The following is a 21,142-nucleotide window of genomic DNA, read 5'->3' as shown; positions in this document are numbered from 1 at the left end:
AAATTTATCTAACAGTTATCAGAGTGGCACTTTTTCTTTTAAGCTTTGTGGAGTATTTAATGAGTGACAAAAGTGAGATACTAATAGCACTAGCAAAAGCGAAGCGTACCAAGAGCAGGCTCTACCTATGCATCCCAACTAACCTGCAACACACCTGCTATTCCAGTCTTATGTAATAACCACAAAGCATGCCAAATTAGATGAAGTTCTGCAACACTGATAAAGATCCTCTAGATTAGACAAAACTCATTTCCCCATGCAGAGTAGTCAAGAACGGAATCCAGGTCTTCAGATTTGAATGCTAAGGCATCAATTCACTATCACCTGACTCTTGGCTAGTTTGCAGTTGCACTGTTTATTAAATATGTAAGCCATTCCCTGGTAATACTAAGTAACTGTCCCCTGTTGAAAATACATAATCACCTGACCAACTCTTCCAGGATGCTTCAAAGCCAAGCCTCCACTGGAGACAGCAGCAGCAACATTTCCTTCTTGGTCAACAACGACCGCACCAACTGTATCCAGTGTTCCTGAGTCATTCTCCTGCAGGACATACAAAGAGAAGCAACTACCAAAAAGAGTACACTAAACAGAGGGCTAAAATTAAATTATATTTCTTTAAAAGTACGCAAAAGCAGTGCTCAAAATCTGATGACTAACTGGCAGGCCAACAAAAAAAAGCTTCTTTATTGCTGTCCACAGTGTACCTGGTCTGTAACGTTGTAAATTGTCATTCAAAGCGGCAATTCACTTATTCATGAATAGTCACTAAATCAAGGAAAAAGATGGAGAATGACTCTCAAGCCACTGAGCCAAAACTTATAAGAAGGGTGGTGCTCTCACCATCTCCCCATTTTGTTACACCAGCCCAAAAATGTTTCGACAATGCCAAAATGAAGTTTCACTCCAACACTACCACTTGTGTTCATTTTTTGGTTTCGTCAGAACTATTTGGCGAACTTCACCAATTCACAAATAGTTTCAGGTCAACCAGAACTGCATTTTTTGGCAAATAATTTAATCATGGAAAAAATTATGCTCAGTTCTACTACTAACTCATTTATGGGTATTTCGTGTCACTAGCTCCATGGCATACATTTAAGTTTTTATAAAAACTCAATCCTGCACACAATGATCCTAGTGAACAGTTCCACTGAATTCAATGAAGCTACTCATGTGAGTAAAGTTACCCATGTACACGTTTGTAGGATTGCCCCTCCAACCCCAGTCACACCGTACAGCTAGGACAAGAGTCTCACTGTACTGGTAATTTATCTTTTTAGAAGTTAAGGAGAAAGTGAAAGCTAGAACTGAGGGTCTTCCATGGAAGATTCTCCATAGAGTTCATGAATTTTTCTCTACTTAAAAATGAGATATTGGGGAAAAAAACAAGTCTCTTCAAACATACAAAATTAGAATGTCCACTTCAATTTTTAGCATGTAAATAGCTTACTAACTTAAATGCTGGATGTAAAATATCACACACTGTGGCTATTAACTCCAGTAATAAGATCTGGTCTACACTACGGGCTTAGGTCGAATTTATCCATTTTAGGTAGATTTAAAAATGACTGCGTCCACACAACCAACCCTGTTCAGTCGACCTGAAGGGCTCTTAAAATCGACTTCTGTACGCCTCCCTGATGAGGGAAGAAGCGCTAAAATAGACCTTGCTGGGTCGAATTTGGGGTAGTGCAGACGCAAATTGATGGTATTGGCCTCCACGAGTTATCCCACAGCGCTCCATTGTGACCGCTCTGGACAGCACTTTGAACTCCAGTGCACTAGCCAGGTACACAGGAAGAGCCCCGGGAACTTCTGAATTTCATTTCCTGTTTGGTCAGTGTGGCAAACTCAGCAGGAGTCAGCAGCACAGGTGACCATGCAGTCCCCCCAGAATCATAGAGCATAGAATGTTTCTACACTCCCCCTATCATTTCCATCCCTGAGGTTATCAGAGATTAGAAGGCGAAAAAAACGCACTCGCGATGACATGTTTTCCGAGCTCATGTAGTCCTCCCGCACTGATAAGGCACAGCTTAATACATGGAGGCATTCAGTGGCAGAGGCCAGGAAAGAATTAAGTGAGTGCGAAGAGCAGAGGCAGGACGCGATGCTGAGGCTAATGGGGGAGCAAACGGACATGATGAAGCGTCTGTTGGAGCTGCAGGAAAGCCAACAAAAGCACAGACTGCTGGTGCATCCACTGTATAACCGCCTACCCTTCTCCCCATGTTCCATAGCCTCCTCACCCAGACGCCCAAGAATGTGGTGGGTGTGGGGGGAGGGGAGGCTCCAAGCACCCAGCCACTCCACTCCAGAGAATGGCCCAAGGAACAGAAGGCTGTCAGTCAAACAGTTTAATTTTTAGTGTGGGTACAATAAGCAATGTGGCCTTTTCCTTCCCTCCTCCCCCACCCCACCCGGGTTACCTTGTCCGTTATCTCATTTTTTTTTTAATTAATAAAGAAAGAATGCATGGTTCCAAAACAATAGTTACTTTACTTCGAAGGGGGGAGGGTGGTTGGCTTACAGGGAATTAAAATCAACAAAGGGGGCGGGTTTGCAACGAGGAGAAACACACACAACTGTCACACCGAAGCCTGGTCAGACATGAAACTGATTTTCAATGCCTCTCTGATGTGCATCGCACCTTGCTGTGCTCTTCTAATCACCCTGGTGTCTGGCTGCTCAAAATCAGACACCAGGCGATTTGCCTCAACCTCCTACCCTGCCATAAACGTCTCCCTCTTACTCTCACAGATATTATGGAGCACACTACAAGCAGCAATAACAATGGGAATGTTCGTTGCGCTGAGGTCTGACCTAGTCAGCAAACAGCATCAGCGAGCTTTTAAACGTCCAAAGGCACATTCTACCACCATTCTGCACTTGCTCAGCCTATAGCTGAACTGCTCCTTACTACTGTCCAGGCTTCATGAACCATGGGAGCAAGGGGCAAGCTGAGGTAGGTGTGACTGTGCGATGTTGCCGGCTGGGAGAGCAGCCTGAGGCAGAAGCCTCCAACTCGCATGATATTCCAGGGAGGACTGAATCTCCATGAGACAAAACTTAAAGAAGAGAATAACCTGGAGTCTCTGGCTCCCATTCGGTGCTCTAAGAGGAGAATAGCCATGTCTGTCCAGGTGCCCCAATCAACCTCACGGAGGTCTGCCAGGAGCACCCAGGAGACGTACGACGGCTATCAGTCCTACCGCACCGTCTGCCGCAAAGGCAAGAAGCTGCTGATGTGTAGCAATGCAGTACTGCATCTGCCAGCAGTACCCAGGAGACATAAGGTAATGGTGAGCTGAGCGGGTTCCATGCTTGCCGTGGTATGGCGTCTGCACAGGTAACCCAGGAAAAAAAGGAGCAGAACGACTGTCTGCTGTTGCTTTCATGGAGGGAGGGGGGCCTGACGACATGTACCGAAAACCACACGTGACAATGTTTTTGCCCCATCAGGCATTGGGAGCTTAACCCAGAACTCCAATGGGTAGCGGAGACTGCGGGAACTGTGGGATAGCTACCCACAGTGCACTGCTCTATAAGTCGATGCTAGCCATGGTGGTGAGGACGCACTTCACTGACTTAATGTGCTTAGTGTGGACATACACAATCAACTGTATACAATCAGTTTCTAAAAATTGACTTCTATAAAATTGACCTAATTTCGTAGTGTAGACATACCCTATGAGTACTAATAGCCCAATGGTAAGGGCACTCTCCTGAGAAGCAAGAGAGACTCTGCTTCAAGTCCCTGCTCCACATCAAGCAGAGGGGGATGGAACCCAGCTCTCCCACCTCCTGGATAAGTACTCTACCCACTGCATTAAAGGCTGTAAGGGGTCTCCTCCTTCTCCTCTGTTTCTTGAAAATGACTGACTGGGCTTAGGCATCTAACTGCAGAAAAGGATTCATGGCTGTGAATCTTAAGCAGAAGGATGACTTCCAAGCAGTATCCCCAAAGGGAGGAAGGAGCTTTGGAATCCAGTCCAGATCTGAAGATAGCACTGCTGAACCAAGTGCCACACTGGATCTAGCAGCATGGGACATGGTATAGTGTTTCTAAAATGTATGTATTGAAGACTACGTAGTGGCCCTCCATAGCTCATATACTAGCACATTCTTAAATTATGTCGTAGATGTTACCTATGATCTGGTCAAATGCACTATCATCCTTTGGGGGGAGTAGGGACTGAATGACTGCAGCATCGTAAGTGATAATACATCCAGAATACTGTAAAAGGCAGGACCTGCCATCAAAGCACCAATGTCCAAGACCCTACGGGCTGATGTGATGGCTACTAAAAAGCCATCTCTGCAGATGAGTAATATGTCACCCAGATTGTTCTGACCGCAGGCACAAGTATATATTTCCTAAACTCCTTAAATCACAATTAGAAAAAGGAAAATACTCACATACAGTTAAGTTAGTTAAAATATCTTTAAAACTAAATTGCATTGGCAATCAAGTCCAACATGCAATTTAGGGCTTTTGTTTTTCAAAAGCAGTGGGCCTGAACAAAGACTCTTGTGTACATACGACTTAAACCCAATGTTACTCAAATCAAGCAGATGGCAATTCTTCAGGCAAGTGGCTTGTTTCGATATAACTGAAAAAAAGCTTAACAGCCAAAAAAAATTGCAGATTAAGAACAGGACCTTTTGCCATCCTCTAGTTCGAATAAACATTTTCAACCATGTTCAAAGTCAGGTTTTTTTAAACGGATATTTAGGAAGGGAATGGCATTTTATACTGGAAAGAAGAAGTTAATACTGGGAACAAAAGTGAACATCTATTGCTGATAATTACTTGTGCCTGCGGTCAGAACACTCTGGGTGACAGTTGGCCAATCAGTCAGTACTCCACGCCCAGCTGGGGAATAAATCACCTAATCCACTTAAACAGAAACAGCTCCACTTATGAATACATTAAGATTAGCTCACATGCAAAGGAATATAATTTCTCAAACTCTGTATCATCTAATTATTTAGCATGCACATACAATCTTGAAGATGTGGAAATGTATTTTAGGTCAATTTCTAGTTTCTTCACCCCTAAATGTAGTGAAGTTAAACAGATTTTTAACTTTAAATTAGAAACTCTCATAAAGAAATGCTAAAGAATAACAGAGATTAGAACTTTTAACTAAATTGTAGAAATTGTGAAAAAAAAACTAAGAATGTTTTGTTGTTTACTTGGGCCTTGTCTAACCAGTCAGCTTACAGAAAGCACACTAGCCCGCTGTGTGGATGCTGCTACTGTACACTAAAAGTTCCACAGTATGCTTTGACATACTGCTGTTCGATAGCAAAACTACTCTGGTCAGTGGCATTGTCTAGTTCTTATATAAAAGGAGTACTCAGTGCTATGGAGGAATACTTTAAAGCAGTCGTGGGCCGCATACGGCCCGTCAGGGTTATCTGCTAGCGGGCCGCGAGACAGTTTGTTTACACTGACCGTCCGCAGCCATCGCTGCCTGTAGCTCCCAGTGGCTGCGGTTCACCATTCCCAGCCAAAGGCAGCTGCTGGAAGTGATGCCCCGAGCTGCGAGAGCGCTGCAAACTCCAGAGCCCCCCGGTATTGCTGAGGCTTTTTTAATGTGCACATTTGGTATTACAATGTCACAAAAGTATTTTACCAATCTGTTTTAAACGTTACCTGCAATATATTAACAGTAAGACTAATACTTATCAGTTAACCATTTAACATTTTACATCCCTAGTTAGGAGCTGTAGACTACAGAGGTTGCCTCTTTTCCTCTTCCTCTGAGGGTACACTCTGCTTTCGCATCTGTTCTTTCCATGAACCAGAACAACAGGTACTGAGAGAATGGCACAGCCATTTCGCCTACATTGTCCATCTTTAGCTTTGTGAAAGAATAAAGAGGAAGCACTGGAGGGACAGGTCAGAACCCACCCCCAATACATGCGAAGAATGCGGGGAAACCCCTCCAAGATGGGTAGGGAAAATTCTGCACTTCTCAGAAGAAGTTTACTCTAGAAGTGCTTAAGTATATGAAATTTTGAGGATTGTATGTTTTGGACACCAGATGAAGTAGTGAATAAAGTTTTTGATTATATTTAATCTAGTAAAATATTCTGCCTTTGGTAATGGAACCTTGATGCCACGCTTTAACTTAGCATGAAATGCTGTTGTAAGCGTTAAAAGTCCCCTTACACCACCTTAATTACAATGGCAGTGGCAGGTGCTAGTGCACACTCAAACAAGGATCTGATATCCTCGTATCAGATTATCCAAAAGACTTAATTGATAGTGATTCCTCCAGTATGTGTTCCACTGACTCAATTTTATTAAGCCAAATAGTGGAGATTCCAAACTAATTCAGACCAATTAACATGCTAGTTTTCCCAACACACAAATACACTGGGCCAAATGTTCAATTGATGCAGTCATGCTGAAATGAATGAGTTATACTGATTTACACCAGCTGAAGATCTGGTCTTTTGAAACTAGCTGAAACTATAGTTTATGTTGTGCTACCTGTACCTTCCTGGCTAACACCAAGGCAATGTAAGTGCATATGGCCTCTCAACTGCAACTGCATAAAGCCAAGTCAGGACACTGCTTTTTTCTGAAGAGGCTCCAGTGAAATTAGGACAATCACTCTGGCTGTAATTAAAAATGTTGGGTTAAAATATTCACTGGCGTGGAACAGGTTTGTCAACCAAATGAAAGGCACCCCAGGGGAACTCTGTTAGGGGAAAAAAAGAAAAATCAAGCTCATTGAGGTTTTATCCTGTAATGTGCAAGTACCATGTAAAGGCTCCAATCCTTACATTTTTAAATATTCACTTTATTGTATATGCAAGTTCTACTCCACTTCATGACTTCTGAAAAATCCACCCAACAAAGAGAATGGATGTCCAAAATGAAACATTAAATGAGTAAACACTATCTAAACAAGACATTTACATGTGAACTAGCCCTCTGGAAAAAAATTAAGGCTGTGAAAAATGGTGTGTTTTAAGGAAGCGGAAATTCAATTGACTTTCACAAGACCCTCTGAGTAGTCAAGCTGTCCACAGAGCACTGATCCAATTCCCACTGCAGTCTGAGGGAGTCTTGACTGGTATTAGTGGGTCCAGAATTGGGCCCAAAATGAGTTATCCAGGTCTCATTTCAGTGTAATTTTTGTTGAGTGTGCTACAGAATTGCTACATCCAATTATTTAATCCCTCATCTGAACCGAGGGAGGCCAGGGACTAACATATCCCTCTTAGCCCTAAAGTTGTTCCCTTCAGATCAGATTTGATGCATATTAAAAGCTTTCTCACTGGCCTGCAACTGCCTGCATTCTACATATTACGTAGACACATTATTTCAGCCCACAGCGTTGTCAATCTGGTTTCTTTCATAAGGACCGAATTCACTGAAATTTAGCGAAAGTGGTGGGATTAATCAAATTACTTACCACTAAGCAGAGTTCTCATATTTGGTCATCTCCTCTACTTACTATCCCTGGTCTGTGGGTGCTCCCCATAACTGCTGCCACATGTCCCTTGAAATTTCAAATTGCAGGTTGGTAAAATCACGCACCAGCACATGTATCAAGCATTGACCTGCCCCACATTACATGAATGTCAATACTCTGCAGAGACCCTCCTCCCTCAGTTACAGGGAAGTGTGCACAAGCCTGTAAGCAAGAGGCAAAGGTCAGATACCAGTAAATAACCCATTTTCCCCCTCTAATTCTTATCTTCTCTACTGAGCCTTAGCACCTTTACATAAGGAAGGTATGACTTGAGAATGTAGAAGAAATAGGCCTGATTCTTCACTGCCTTGCACCTTGTGCAGTCATTTACTCCAGTACAGAGCAACGGTAAAATATTATTCCACTTTCATATGCAGTATTATTGTAGCCACATTGGTCCCAGGGTATTAAAGAGACAAGGTGGGTGAGGTAATGTTGGTCAAATAAAAGATATTACCTCACCCACTTTGTCATTCTAGTTCCGTAGCATTTACGTGCACTTTAAATGAGGGTAAGTGACTACAAGCCAGTGGAGAATCAGGCCACCAGAGTCTGGAGAACTGGCTGTCCAAGAAAGGCATTGGCCACAAACAAAATGCAGGTAAATGTTTAAAAGAACTACTACCCTTCACTTTCACAGTAGTCATATTTCACGGAAGGGATATGTTTGGAATAGGCTACAGCGGTTGCCTTGCTGCACTACTTGTAAAGTCTTCAATAGACCAACCCCACAGTTGTGACTTACACAGTCCACCACTAATTTTTCTTTTATTTAGTATTGTACTCACTAAGTATCCTACTTTAGCCAACTATATATTAATACTCCTACTGTAAACCTATATATTAAGCAACAGAGAGACATGATGCTGAAGTGACAACAAAGGCTCAAAAGTCAAACTAGCAGGGAGGGGAAGAAAAGGAGAGAATTGTGGCAGTTTTGTAGTAAAGGAGCATAAGTAACATGGGCCAGGTCAATACTAGATGCATGAACTGATGCACATTTACCTACCTGATATTTCAAATTTCACCACCTCCAGGTCCACAAAATAGTGTTATCAGGAAACATTAAAAAATGGGAAACAATGATAGATCCCAAGCTGGAGAAAATGTTTTATTAGATATTTATCTGCCCATATTTACACTTGTCACATTTCCACTTTAAAATGTGCAATAGTGTAGATATATTTACATCACAGACAAGACAAAAAGGCATCTTTTTTCTCAGTTCTTTTGAAACTGCAAATAGCAGGAAGTTCTATCAGCACAGAAGATAATTTAGATGATCTGATATTATACCGATACTAACATGCATAAGATGGCCAAAGATGAGTAGTTTGTGATGCTATATCAGGTCACTTCATCTACAAAATGAAAATTTAGATGTGAAATTTTCACATTATAAATTATCTTTGCGGTAAGAGTGACAAAAGATCTACTCACCTTTTCACTTGATTGTCTTCTTTTCTTTAGCTGAATAAGATCTGTTTCCACCTTTTCTGCCAGCTCCAGCTTCCTTTTGTTCCTCTTAAAAGCTGCTAAACTAAACCCTATAAAATATTTTAGAAGCATTTAACTAATGAAGGGTTATTCAAACAAATACTAGATTAGTAAGGTATTACACTTCAGAAGTCTCTTCCACCCCACATGATTAGTAGCAATAGCCAAAGTTAACATATAGATTGTGTGAAGTTTCAGTACTACAGATTTTACATCTTTTACTAAATCAAAAGGAGATATTGTTCAAATATAACCTTGAGTAAAATACCTAATGCAGACAAGTCACTGAACACATCTGGAAGTTATGATGCCCTAAATATCTTCCTATTTGGCAGTCATGTAGCAACACTAGACAAAAGAAAAGCTGTAAGTGTCTTGTTAGAATGATTGTTTTGGACTGTTAAGATGTAAATAGATGCCATGTGAGCTTGTTTTGATGATATCCATAAGTTTGTGTAGCCTCTTCACCATGTTTAATTATATATCTGTATGCTCACCCACATATTTAAATCCACATAACACACAGGCAATATTTTTATGCACCATAATCCAGCACAGGCTAAAGATCAATACATCTTGAGGATGCATACATGTGTTTTTCCACATTTAATAACTACATTTAAAAGGAAATGTTTTCTAAATTACAAATAAAAATGTGATGCTTAATAAAAATGATGGTGTATTCTCAGTTTGAGGGTTTTGTTTTACAAAAAGCATATTGACAGGAACACTTTTGTAGTTCAAATTAGTTTTGACTTAATGTTACCCTCAGATTGTCTTAATTCCCCCCATACTTCTAAGAGGGAAAGAAGAAACATTGCAGCGGGTATTCCCTTTGATAAGCAGAGACCTATACAGGTATATTCCAAAGCCAGTGAAAGTTAAATGCAACAAATCCCTACATCACAAAAGAATGTTTAATTACATTTCAAATATAGCTGAAAATAGCTTTCTTTCTGTAGAATTATCATTTACAAAGCCAGCACAGCTTCAGGAGCAATCTATTAGTTAAGTGATACTGCCTAGTAAAACTAGCCAAAATTCAGAGTTTCCAGTTCATGGAATATTTCAACATTTCAAAATTTGGTTCTGGCCAGATTCAGGTTAAAACCAAATGTTTAAAAGTTTCTCATGAACCAGGAATTCTGAAAAAAAATTGGTTTCAAAAGCACCAAAGCATGGTGTTTCCCAAACAAAATATGATCCCCAAATCCTGGCACCAGTTTCACCACTATTATTCAATGGTGGACAACAGTGAAACTGACAAATTTCAGCAGCTGCCAGGGATCCCGGGGTCCATGGCTCCTGGGCAGCCTTGTTATGCAGACTTCCCCAGAGCTGGGCACCCCAGGGCTTCCAACCTTCTGGATCGTCTGACTCTCTGAGCTACCTGACTCCCACCACCTGGGGAGCGAGCTGGCCTGCGGTCTGGGCTCTCAAGGACTTCCAAGCTCATTGCGGGAGCCTAAACCCTAACAGTCACAGCTCAGGCTGAGGTTTCCAAGTTCCTGGGTACAGTGGCAGTGAGCCTAGGACCACTGTGAGCCCTGGCTCCAGGCTCCACAGCAAGATGCCTGAAGACTTCGAGACCCAGCTCAATCCAGAGGCCCCAGGCTTCCCATTCTGCTGTGGGGACCCTAGAAACCTGGGATCTCCAGCCCCAAAGCACTCTACATAGCTGGGGTGTACCTGAGCCAAGGACCTATGGTTCCATGGTGACCTGGCAGGGACCAGGAAGGTTTCCTCAGGACTTTCCAACCTGCTCTACTGCTTAGCCAGCAGAACACAACTTACCTTTGCAATTCCCACAAAGTTTCATGGAAACTGTAGTTACATCTTTGGCAATTGAATAGGGAAGATTGAAAGACACCCAGTGCGTTTTCCTCTTTAGCTTAAAAGATTTTTAAGGTATGAAAATTGTGGGGACTAAACTATCAGTCTCCTTTCCTCTCTGAAGTGATTGAGAAAGCTAGTCTTCACAAATCCATTAAAAATTATAGATTCAGGAACAGGACAACCTGCAACAGCCAAGAAAGGAACCCATCCCATCATTCAGAGCATAGTAAAGCATGAATTCGTTAAATATGCCTATATATGATTCAATACAAAGAGCTCTTTAGCATGTAAACTGATCTGAAGAGTGAAAAGAGAACAACACTACATTGGAAAGATTACTCCAACTCCAACTCGGCTTGGTTTGAGAAACTGTCCTAAAAAGTACAAGCCATTTAGAAAACACGTGAATTTAAGTTCAATGTTTAACAGGTAAACTTTCAGGTTGACTTGGGCCTCAATCCAGCAAGACACTTAAGATCGTGTGTAACTTCAAGCAGGTGAGGAGTCCTACTGATGTGCTCAAGTGCATTTATTGGAACCTAAATGGCTCATGGACAGTGATAAGGCTCTGGAACTCTTCAGTTCTAGGTTACCAGTGACCTTAAGTCACTGTCATCTGAAAGCTGTGTGGCAGTTTAAATGAACAAATTGGTGGTTTCAGTCCTGCATGGACAAGCATACATAGACCTAAACCACAATTAATACTAGTTGGAACTACTGGTAGCATTGTTGGCAATGGCAAAGGACTGAATGGGTTTGGAGACTGAACTATTCACCCTGGAAGTGATCCTTCAAGAATAAGACTCATGCACATTGATAGGACAGGGTGGAGGAAATTTGCACTTCCAATACTCTTGGCTTATCTGTTCAAAGTCCAAAAATCTGTGTGGAAGCGTATTCTGCCAGTCCATCCTACCTGCCCTGAGGCTCCCCTCTCCTACAGCTGCTTTTACAGCCTATGGTGTGAGTAGTGGCCACAGCCCATCTGTACCACTTGTATATCCACTGGCCCAATGCCTGTACATGATTATGGAATATATAGGCCAACTCACATCATGCTACTAATACTGTCCTGTAAGTTAGTTTACGCTGGGAGAGCACTAAGACCAAATGATGCAATAAGTGCACTGTAGGATGTCTCCCATCACTCTTGCACCTTGGTTGGCTACTTCGCCACTTCAACTGCACCCTCAACATATGAAGATCTCCAAAGTTCAATAGGTAAAATTCACATGCTATCAATAGAAGACATGAGTCTCTAGCACCTTTCACAAGCATAAGAGTTAATTAGTTTTGACTTTAAAGTGTACTTTCATTTTTCACTTATCTAAAGGTTTGTGCTTTCAAGAAGCATACTCTCCTAGAGATTTGCTTTTAAAGCCAATTTTATACATAGGTTTTGATTCAGTGCAGTATGTTGTAACAGTATTTTCACAAAGTCTTTTCCTTTAACATGGCCTTTCAAGAGGGCACCACTGGATTACCAAATGCAGGGCATAGGACAAAGGCCATCATTACTCAAGAAACTGTACATGCCTAAAGGTAATAAGCAGCAAATAAACATGAATTTGGGATACCAATATGTCATTCAACTCCAGAAAACTGGTAAAAAGTATTTGCACAGTTTTAGCCTCCATAGCAGTTAAAATTTATATAATCATGATGAGATTACAAGACTGGTTGGCATCACTGATTCAAAAAATCAATATAACACATTAAATGGATTAAAAACTGATCTCAAAGAGTAACTGCAAGTCACTTTTCATCCAAAGCCAAAGGTCATGTTTCTAGCGGAGGTCCAAAAAAATTGGTTCTTGGCCCAATGATATTTGAATCTATGATTTCTGAAGGATATAAAACTGCTAGAAAATCACAGATGACACCAACTGGTAATATAGTAACAATAGATCAATTTAACAGAGATCTGTATTGCTTGGAAAACTGGTGTTATTTGAACATGTTTTTTAGTGCAGTCAAATTAAAGGTCATACATCCAGGAAAAAGGCAGGTCACGCTTAAAGGATGGTTAACTGTATCCCAGAAAGAAATGACTCAAGAGGACTTGATGGATGACCTACTGAACACAGACTCCCAGGACAATGCAATGACTCAGAGGGTTAACATGATCCTTGGATGTACAAACAGGGCGAGAAGGGGTAAACAAAACCAACACTGGGCCCAAAGGGGTCAAAAGGCCCAGGTAGCCCTGCCCTTTCGGGTCTGCTGAGCATGCTCTGGCTGGAGAAGTGGGTTAAAAGAAGCACAGAAGCCCAGGAGGACAGGCTGCAGGAGAGATGACTCCTTCTCTGGGAAGCTAGACAGAAGGCTGAGCCTGAGAGGGGACTACAGAGTGGGTAAGGCCCACAGGCAAGGCCTTCTCCAACCACTACCACGTTTGAGAACCAGCAGATCCTGCAGGGCCCTGCTCACTTGGACTCCTTTGGTAGGAAGCAGCTTAGAACAGTGGACTTAGACTTTCTGCAGGGAGGACCCTGCTGGTGTTGCTTCCCACAGAACCCTGGGCTGGGACCCAGTGGAGAGGGAGGGCCCCGGTCCCCCTGCTATACCCCCCTGAAGAACAAAGACCCAGATGTGGGTGGAGGCCAAATCATTCACGGCTTAGAGTCAGAAACCAGGCACTTCTACTGCTCTGACAGAGAGACAAGGGGCTGGAAGTCAGGTGCACTAACTGCTAACTGCACTAACCTCTCCAAGCACCCTGTTGCACAGGGGAATCAGGTCTGTGCTCACACTTCAGAAAGGATGCTGAGTAGTTGTAAAGGGTTCAGAATCATTAAGTCTGGGAAACCTGCCTTACAGCAAGACAAGCTCAATCTATTTACCTTAACAGGAGGTTGAGACAACTTGAACATGGTCTATAAGTACCTACATGGGGAGAGATTCTGAATAGCGGACGGTTATTTAAGATAGCAGAGGTATAACAAGATCCAAAGGCCGGAAATGAAATGTTGACAAATTCGGACTAGAAATAATATGCAAATGTTTAGCATCTAGAAGAATTAGCCATTGGAACAATTTACTTTCGAACATGGTAGAATTTCCCTCAGTTCAAGTCTTTAAATCAAGATTGGAGGTCTAAAAAACTATGCTGTACTCAGCCACAAGATACAGGTTTTATTCAGAAATTACTGGGTGAGATTTTTGTCTATAGTCAATCTAGATCACAAGGATCTCTTCTAGCATGAAAACCTGTAAGTGACCAATTTCTAGCCCTATACACTTAAAACACAAATGTAGAAGATCTTTAGAGCAGTAATATTGTATTTAGTGGTTGATCTAGTTTCTCACCTTTAAATATGGCCTATACAAAAGCAAAAAACAGTGAACTGTAGAGTTGTGTCTTTAAAGTTAAAAATAGCAAGGATAAGAGAGGATTTCAGCAGCTAGCTGATGTTAAGATGGTCTTCCCCTCTTGCCCTCATCATCACCACAAATCCCATGAAACTTCTAGTCCATCAGTTCCTACACTGACAAATACCTCAGCATGTACTTCAATGGCAAGGTCAACCACCACATAATGCAGAATAGAATAAATCTGGTAAAGTCAGTTACAGTTCCATAGTTAAAGTTTTGCACAAAACTGGGATTTAGCCTTTTATTTAGGAAGAATAAAACATATCCTCCCCAAAATTAGAGCACTGAGAATTCTTGAGTAAATGCATTAATTTATTAGAGTTTAATAAGTTTAGCTCCTGATGTCAAACCATTGTCCCTAATGCTCTTAATGGAGTCTCTTCAGACTTCCCTTATAGTTGAAACTCACTGAAATCTTATGCTTATGCTACACTTGATTTTTAGAATTGATAGTTTTCTCTCGGCTATTTTTCACTAATGAAAGTTTCTCCTTCAGTAGGAATTCTGCTAAGAACTGCCCTCTTTCAAAATGGCTGCCACCACCTATTGTTTTTAAATAGGACTCAGACCACAAGCTGCCCTTGCAAAGAGTGCCACCATTTACTTCCTCCTCAACATTTCTCAGCAGCAGAAGGGAATGGCATCTTACCCAAACCACTGTTGAGAACAATGAGCTGTAGTAGCCATTTTCAAAATGGCAACTCTTCATGAGTTTGAGGTAGAATTGGAGGGTATAACCCCGTTCCACTGTGCTGAGGACCCAGCAGTCTGAAGTTATAGCAGTCCACGCCAAGAGGAAAGGGGAAAGGCAGTTGGAGAACACTGGGAAAGATGGATCCTGGGAATAGTCTGGTAGGTCGCCCTCAGGCGCACCCTCAAAATGACTGTTTGGCCCCCTGCTTATTACGGGTTGAGCCCGACAGGGCCAAGGGTGGAGGCGGGTGGCTCTGGCAGTGCTTGTAACCCTTAGCTCATTTATGGGGCTGGTCCTGCCAAGGCTGGCTCCCCTGGCCCTGAGGCTGCTGTGGTTTGAACCGTTTACATGCTGGGGCTGGGACGTAGAGATCCAGGGTTTTCAGGGTGGTGCGGGAGTCCTTGAGGCTATTCAACTTGCTGTGTTTGCTCCGCAAATAGGGCCCCGCCGAAGGGAAGGTCCTGTAATGACTGCTGGGCCTCGGTGTACAGCCCATGGAGGAGAAGCCAGGAGACTTGCCACATGGAGATAGCAGAAGCCATGGTGTGGGCAGCCGCAGCATTCGATGCTGCCTGAAGGGCCGCTCTGGCCGCAGTCATGCCCTCATCAAGGATCACTCTGAACTCCTTCTTGGAAGCCACGGGGAGCACCTCTTCAAACTCGGCCATGGCTTGCCGCATATTAACGTCATATTGACAAAGGAGGGCTTGGTGGTTGGCCACTCTCAGCTGAAGGCTGGAAGACGAATAAACCTTACGTCCAAAGAGATCCAGCCTCCTCGAGTCTTTATTTTTGGGGGTGGCCCTGGGTTGTCCTTGTCTCTCCTTGTGGTTAACCGCCTCAGTCACAAGGGAATGAGGGGCTGGGTAGGTGTACAAGTACTTGTGCCCTTTGGTCGGCATGAAGTACTTGAGTTCGTCCCTTTTAGAGATAGGGGCCAGGGAAGAAGGGGTCTGCCACAGGGCATTACTGAGCTTGGAAATCCCTTCATGAAGGGGTAGAGCCACCCTGGCAAGAGCCGAGGACATCAAACAGAGTCCGAGAGCTCTTCCAATTCCTCTGCCTGAAGCCCCAGGTTAGAAGCGACCCTCTTCAAAAGTTCCTGGTGCGTTTTGGCGTCATCCTGAGGAACTGGGTGAGGGGGCCCTGTGATAGCCTTGTCCGGCGACGATGAGGACAGTGCTCTAGGAACCTCCACGGCCATTGGTGGTCCAACAGCTTGCTCCCTATGGTCCTCCTGGACCATGGAGTCTTACTCCCAAAGCCTCGAGCACCGGAGGGAGATGGGATACTGAGGTCGCTGGCCTCTCCGAGGCTACCAACTCTGATCAGGCAGCCTGGGAAGGTTGGGTGAACCCCCAAAGATTCCAAGGATACCATGGCGCTGGCCACTGTGCTTGGGGCCATGGGACAGGTTCCGGTGCCAATAATGTAGATGGCACCGCTGGTACCGGGGCTTGTCCCACAGGCAGGGAATCTCTCTCCGAGCTGGAACTACCAGTGGAGCAGTCGGTCCCGGGCGACCAGGATCGAGCTGAACAGTGGCTCTTGTCCAACCAGTGCCAGTCACTACATCTCTAAGTCCACCTGTCCGAGCAAGGCTGTCTTGGTCGGGCTCTCGGGTGTTCAGCGGATCTGCGTCGGATACCCAGCGATCCACGCATCATACTACTTGACCAGCACTGGGACACTGAACAGGACCGGGAGCTACTACGGCCCGGTTGCCAGGAGGATCGTCCTGAATAGGGCGACCTCCTTCTTGGAGACAGGTGATGATGGCCCAGCAATCAGTGGTTTCTGGTGCCCGATCGGTCCCGGGGTCAGTACTGGGCCCTTGGAGACAGTCGGGGCCAGTCCCGGCGTTCTTGCTGAGTGGCACATGCCTCAGAGGGTTTGTGCCAATCTACCAGCAAGGTACACCTTGAGTCCCTCAATTGGTGCCCCTGGTGGGGGACTGAGGTGGGCTCCGCTGAGCCTGCCTCTCCAGTCCTGAGACGTGACGGCTTCAGGTGGGCAAACGTTGGTGGGACGTCCCTCTTAATGGGGATCAGTACTGCTGAGGTGGGGACACATGCACAGGTCCCAATGCGGGTTTTTCCTGACACTGGGGTACCGCGGGAGTCAGTGTGGGCGACATGGGGAGCATCAGGATCTCTTGAGACACTCAAAGAGCTTCGAGCGTCGACGGCACCTGAAACTGGCTAGGGCCTGCCCCACTATCCGGGGTCACAGGAGAAGCATGAGATGGGCTGCACTGCTTGACTTCTTCCCCAGAGCTGTGGAGGGGGATTGGTGCTGGCTCGTGGACCACGCTGGCAGAGCACTGCCCACAGAGGCCTCTGTGCTTGGTGCGGAGTTGGACTGCTGCTCCGGTGCCAGAGTGAGTGCCGACTCCTTTAGGAGCACTTTCAGATGGATATCGTGCTCCTTCTTTGTCCTAGGTTTAAAGGACTTCAGATAGAGCACTTGTGACTTATGTGCCCTTTGCTTAAGCACCTTAGGCAGCTGGTATGTGGATCGCTGATGGGCATAGGCCGTTCGCAGCAATAGCAGGGCTTAAAACAGCTGAGTTCCGTTTGGGACTAACGAAAAGTTGAGAACTACTACTAAGGATAACTAAGAGACTACTAACTGTACACAACTATATTACAGATTTTCAAAGTTTACAAGAACAGAAAACAAAACAACGCTAGCCGAAACAGCAGATATTCCAGCACCATCACTGGTGGCAAGAAGGAACTGAGGGTGGGGGGCGCTGGCGGCGCCCCTTATACTGCGCCATGCAGCAGCCACTACAGAGGGCGCCAGAGCTAGTCCCCTACGGATACTGCTGAGGGAAAAACTTCCAGCACCAGTGCATACGGCGAGCACACACACCTAATGTGAAATGGACATGAGCAAGCACTCGAAGAAGAATACCATTCTGACCACAGACACGATTTAAGGTTGATACTACATTTTTCATGATTTGACATTAATGATCATTAACTGTATTTGGCTTCCATGCAAAGTTTCATACATTAAAGAAATTCCGAAACAAAAAAATGTTCAAGTTTGAAGTACTTTAACAACTTAGGACAAAACATTACAGCAAATGTGTAATATAAACAAAGGAATGCAGAGTTAAACTTAAAACATGTTAAGTTATGGAAATGCACAATTAGAGCACCCAACCACCCTAAATCTGTCTGGCAATTACACCAATGGGCAGGGGGAAACTCATCTATCTCTAAGAGACAGATTTCTCTATTCTAAGACCACATGCACCAAAATGCCTTATAATCATGTTACATGGCTGAGGGCAGAGGTAAGGTTCTTGGGTACCCTAACTGCATTTTCATAAATCAACATGTTTAGATTTCATTTCAATTTAATCTGACCTCGGAATTTCTTGAAGAGTTGTTTTGGGGAAAACTGCAACATCCCTGTAATACATTTACCCAAAACTACTACTATGTACTCAACCATAAATGCATCTGAATACAGTTTGCCTAAGACTCTACAGATTTGTTCTGCTGTTCAGCTATGTGATTTTGCAAAGGTTTTTGATAACTATTTCAGCGTCTTTGGAATAAAAGCTTTACAAAATAGCATATATAATGCTAAACAGTACTTTGGTCCTTAATAGGCTTCATGATTGCAGGGATATCTGTACAGTCCAAGCTGAGGCATCACCAGAAGTCAAGCTCTTCAGACCAAATTTGTGATATTAATTACAAGTCACATAATAAAGTTTGCGGTGTTACTTTATGGAATTATATTTCATGGTGAATATTTACTGAGCAAGTTATGTGAATACATTTCTTATCTTTGGGTGTAATTCTGTGGTTCACATATGAAAAGACATACTTTAATACAAGATGTTGCACGCTTTGAGTGTGTACTAACTATTTTGGAAACTAATCTAGCATTCCAGATTTCAGAGGACAAGTCTTAAGACCACAATCTCACAGCATTAGAGTTGTCCTATATGATGATGATTTCATAGAAAAGGTACAAAGTGCAAGAAAATTTGAATATTTTCAGAAAGCAAGATTTAGTCAAATCTACCTGTTCTTTACTTGACAGCAGTACTATTTATACATATGCTTAAATAATCTGATATTTCTATGACTGCATGTTTCAAATAGGCACCTAGTTAAATAAATTAAACAGATTTTCAAATACCATAACTGAGAAGTTTACCACTGTCAGATGCTTAAATCCTAGTTTTTGTTAGTGCACAACAAAAAATAAGTTATATAACCACAAGGTTTTCCATTCCATTCTCCTACTGAAATCTGTTCTGTTCTTTTGAGCAGTATTTCTAATCATTCCAACCTGGGTTCATCATTTGAATATTTCATTAATTTTTTTTCAAATACGATTAACAGATACAGCAATATAGAAATTTCTATCACGGTCAAATCACAAATATTAAATTCGGGTTAATGGTAAATCTGATACTTTTCTTCAGTAACTGATATATACAATTACAAATATAGATCTTCATAAGTATTATGTGATGTTTCTGCTGGAGTAGGTAACATGGTGTTTCTATACTGAGATTACCATTAAGGCAACATGTATGTTAATGATTCAAGATAGAGGCCAAGTCTACACTTACCGGGGATCGATGCTGCTGCGATCGATGCTGTGGGGGTCGAGTGAAGACCCACTAAATCAACCACAGAGCGCTCTCCAGTCGACTCTGGAACTCCACTGGAACGAGTAAGTCGACGGAAGAGCGTCTCCTGTCGACGCAGGGCAGCGCTATTCACGTAGCTGGAGTAGCGTAACAGATGACTTACTTCAGTAGTGTAGACAAGGTCATAGTATCCAAGTTTAAAATAAGCTATGAACCCAAGATAGTGGGAGTAGTAAGGATATGTTTTCTATCTTTGGAGATCAGATCAAGCTCTGACTAGTCATACAGCACCCCCTGGCAGTCAGTTCATAGAGTGGACTGAAACAGTATCAGAAAGGAGGTTTTTGTACACTTTCCCTTTTAACGCAGTTTGAAAAGAGAATACTGCAGTTGGAGGGAGGGAGTATAAAAAGAATATACCAGCAAATTACAGGAATTAAAGTGGCTTAGCACAGCAATCGGCTCAGCAGCTGCTAAATAACTACTGCATAACTGAAAACAGAAACAGATGCAAGTAATTAAAAATAGGTATGTTAATATGAAATTTAACTCTGATATATTACACCAGCTATACTTGGGCTAAATTGAATTACTGTATTAGATCTAATTTTCCTTCATATTGCTCCACTTTGACAAAGACAGCAGCATGTAAAGCAAAGTAATGTTCAGCTGTTAGTAGTGTCACAGATTTTGACCCAACATGTGACAAGATAAAGCCATACAGCCACCAAGATTGTGTTTGCAGGAGTGAATCAATCTGTATGTCCCTGTACATGTAAAGTTTTCTGCACCCAAGGAACATGATTCACCACAGGAAGAGGCAGGCAATGGTATATCCATTATCTGCCATGGGCTTCTACCAGGGAGGACAGTTTTGTTTTACTGTGGAGCTCCATCAGAACTCATTATCAGATGCACTCAGTCAACACACCTGGGGGGCATCTCCTGGGTGCCCTCTCCCCACTCTGCCCTGTGCTAAGCTTATACATTGTTTGGGCTGCACTTTGCTGCTCCTGGGTCTCAGAGAATTGCGAGTAAGCTTGCATCACTGTGATCCCTTCCAGGTAGACTTTACACCACTAACTGGCTAGAGTTCTGCCAGCAGAATACAGGCAGTGAATTGAGCTCATTTACTTGCCACATGATGAGAAGAAATAGAACTTCCATAGTTAAGGTTTAGCCAGAGTCTTCTGTTTAAGGGCCATTTTCCCCCCAAATGTCCTAAAATCCACATGTATACTCAGATTGTCAAAAACATGAGTTAGCTAAGCCTGACCTAAAACTTAATCATTCTTCCTAACCAATACACACACACTCTTCCTAGAGATTTTGAGTTAATAACCCTTTCATCATCACCTTCAGAAAAACTTTTAAGAGAGAACCTTCAGTTACCTTTGTGGAACAATGTCTGTGCCACACTGCTAGTATTCACTGGAGGAGCAGTTGAGCAGAGGACAGGGAGTGTGCATCGCTGTATGAGAATGCCAGTGCACATTTGGAGATTTGGGTGGGCACTCAGAATATGGAAGGGGTTATTAGGATGAGATGAAGTATTCTTGTACTCCACTTGTGTAGACATTAAGTGGACATAGCATATTACGGATAGTACAACTG

At 43.1% G+C, this 21,142-nt stretch overlaps 1 protein-coding gene across 10 annotated transcripts in view; it reads right to left on the bottom strand.

The window, feature by feature from the left end:
- The window catches only part of TASP1 (taspase 1), a 156,995-nt gene that overhangs the window by 97,563 nt on the left and 38,290 nt on the right, over window positions 1–21,142 (bottom strand). For 8 of the 10 annotated variants that reach the window (XR_013345774.1, XR_013345776.1, XR_013345775.1 and 5 more), the window contains 3 exons: window positions 19,508–19,735; window positions 8,940–9,046; window positions 424–543 (listed from right to left, as the gene is read on the bottom strand). Coding sequence is in view for 7 of the 10 variants with exons in the window: in XM_077814073.1 (XP_077670199.1) it covers window positions 424–543; window positions 8,940–9,046; window positions 19,508–19,735 (455 nt within the window). In the remaining 3 variants the exon portion in view is untranslated. The remainder of the gene's footprint in view (window positions 1–423; window positions 544–8,939; window positions 9,047–19,507; window positions 19,736–21,142) is intronic. The other 2 variants (XM_077814078.1, XM_077814077.1) reach the window with 1 other exon arrangement.

The sequence above is a fragment of the Eretmochelys imbricata genome, chromosome 3 (assembly GCF_965152235.1).
Source record: "Eretmochelys imbricata isolate rEreImb1 chromosome 3, rEreImb1.hap1, whole genome shotgun sequence".
Lineage (NCBI taxonomy): Eukaryota > Metazoa > Chordata > Testudines > Cheloniidae > Eretmochelys > Eretmochelys imbricata.
The sequence above is the reverse complement of the archived record's forward strand: the minus strand, read 5'-3'. Positions and strand labels throughout refer to the sequence as shown.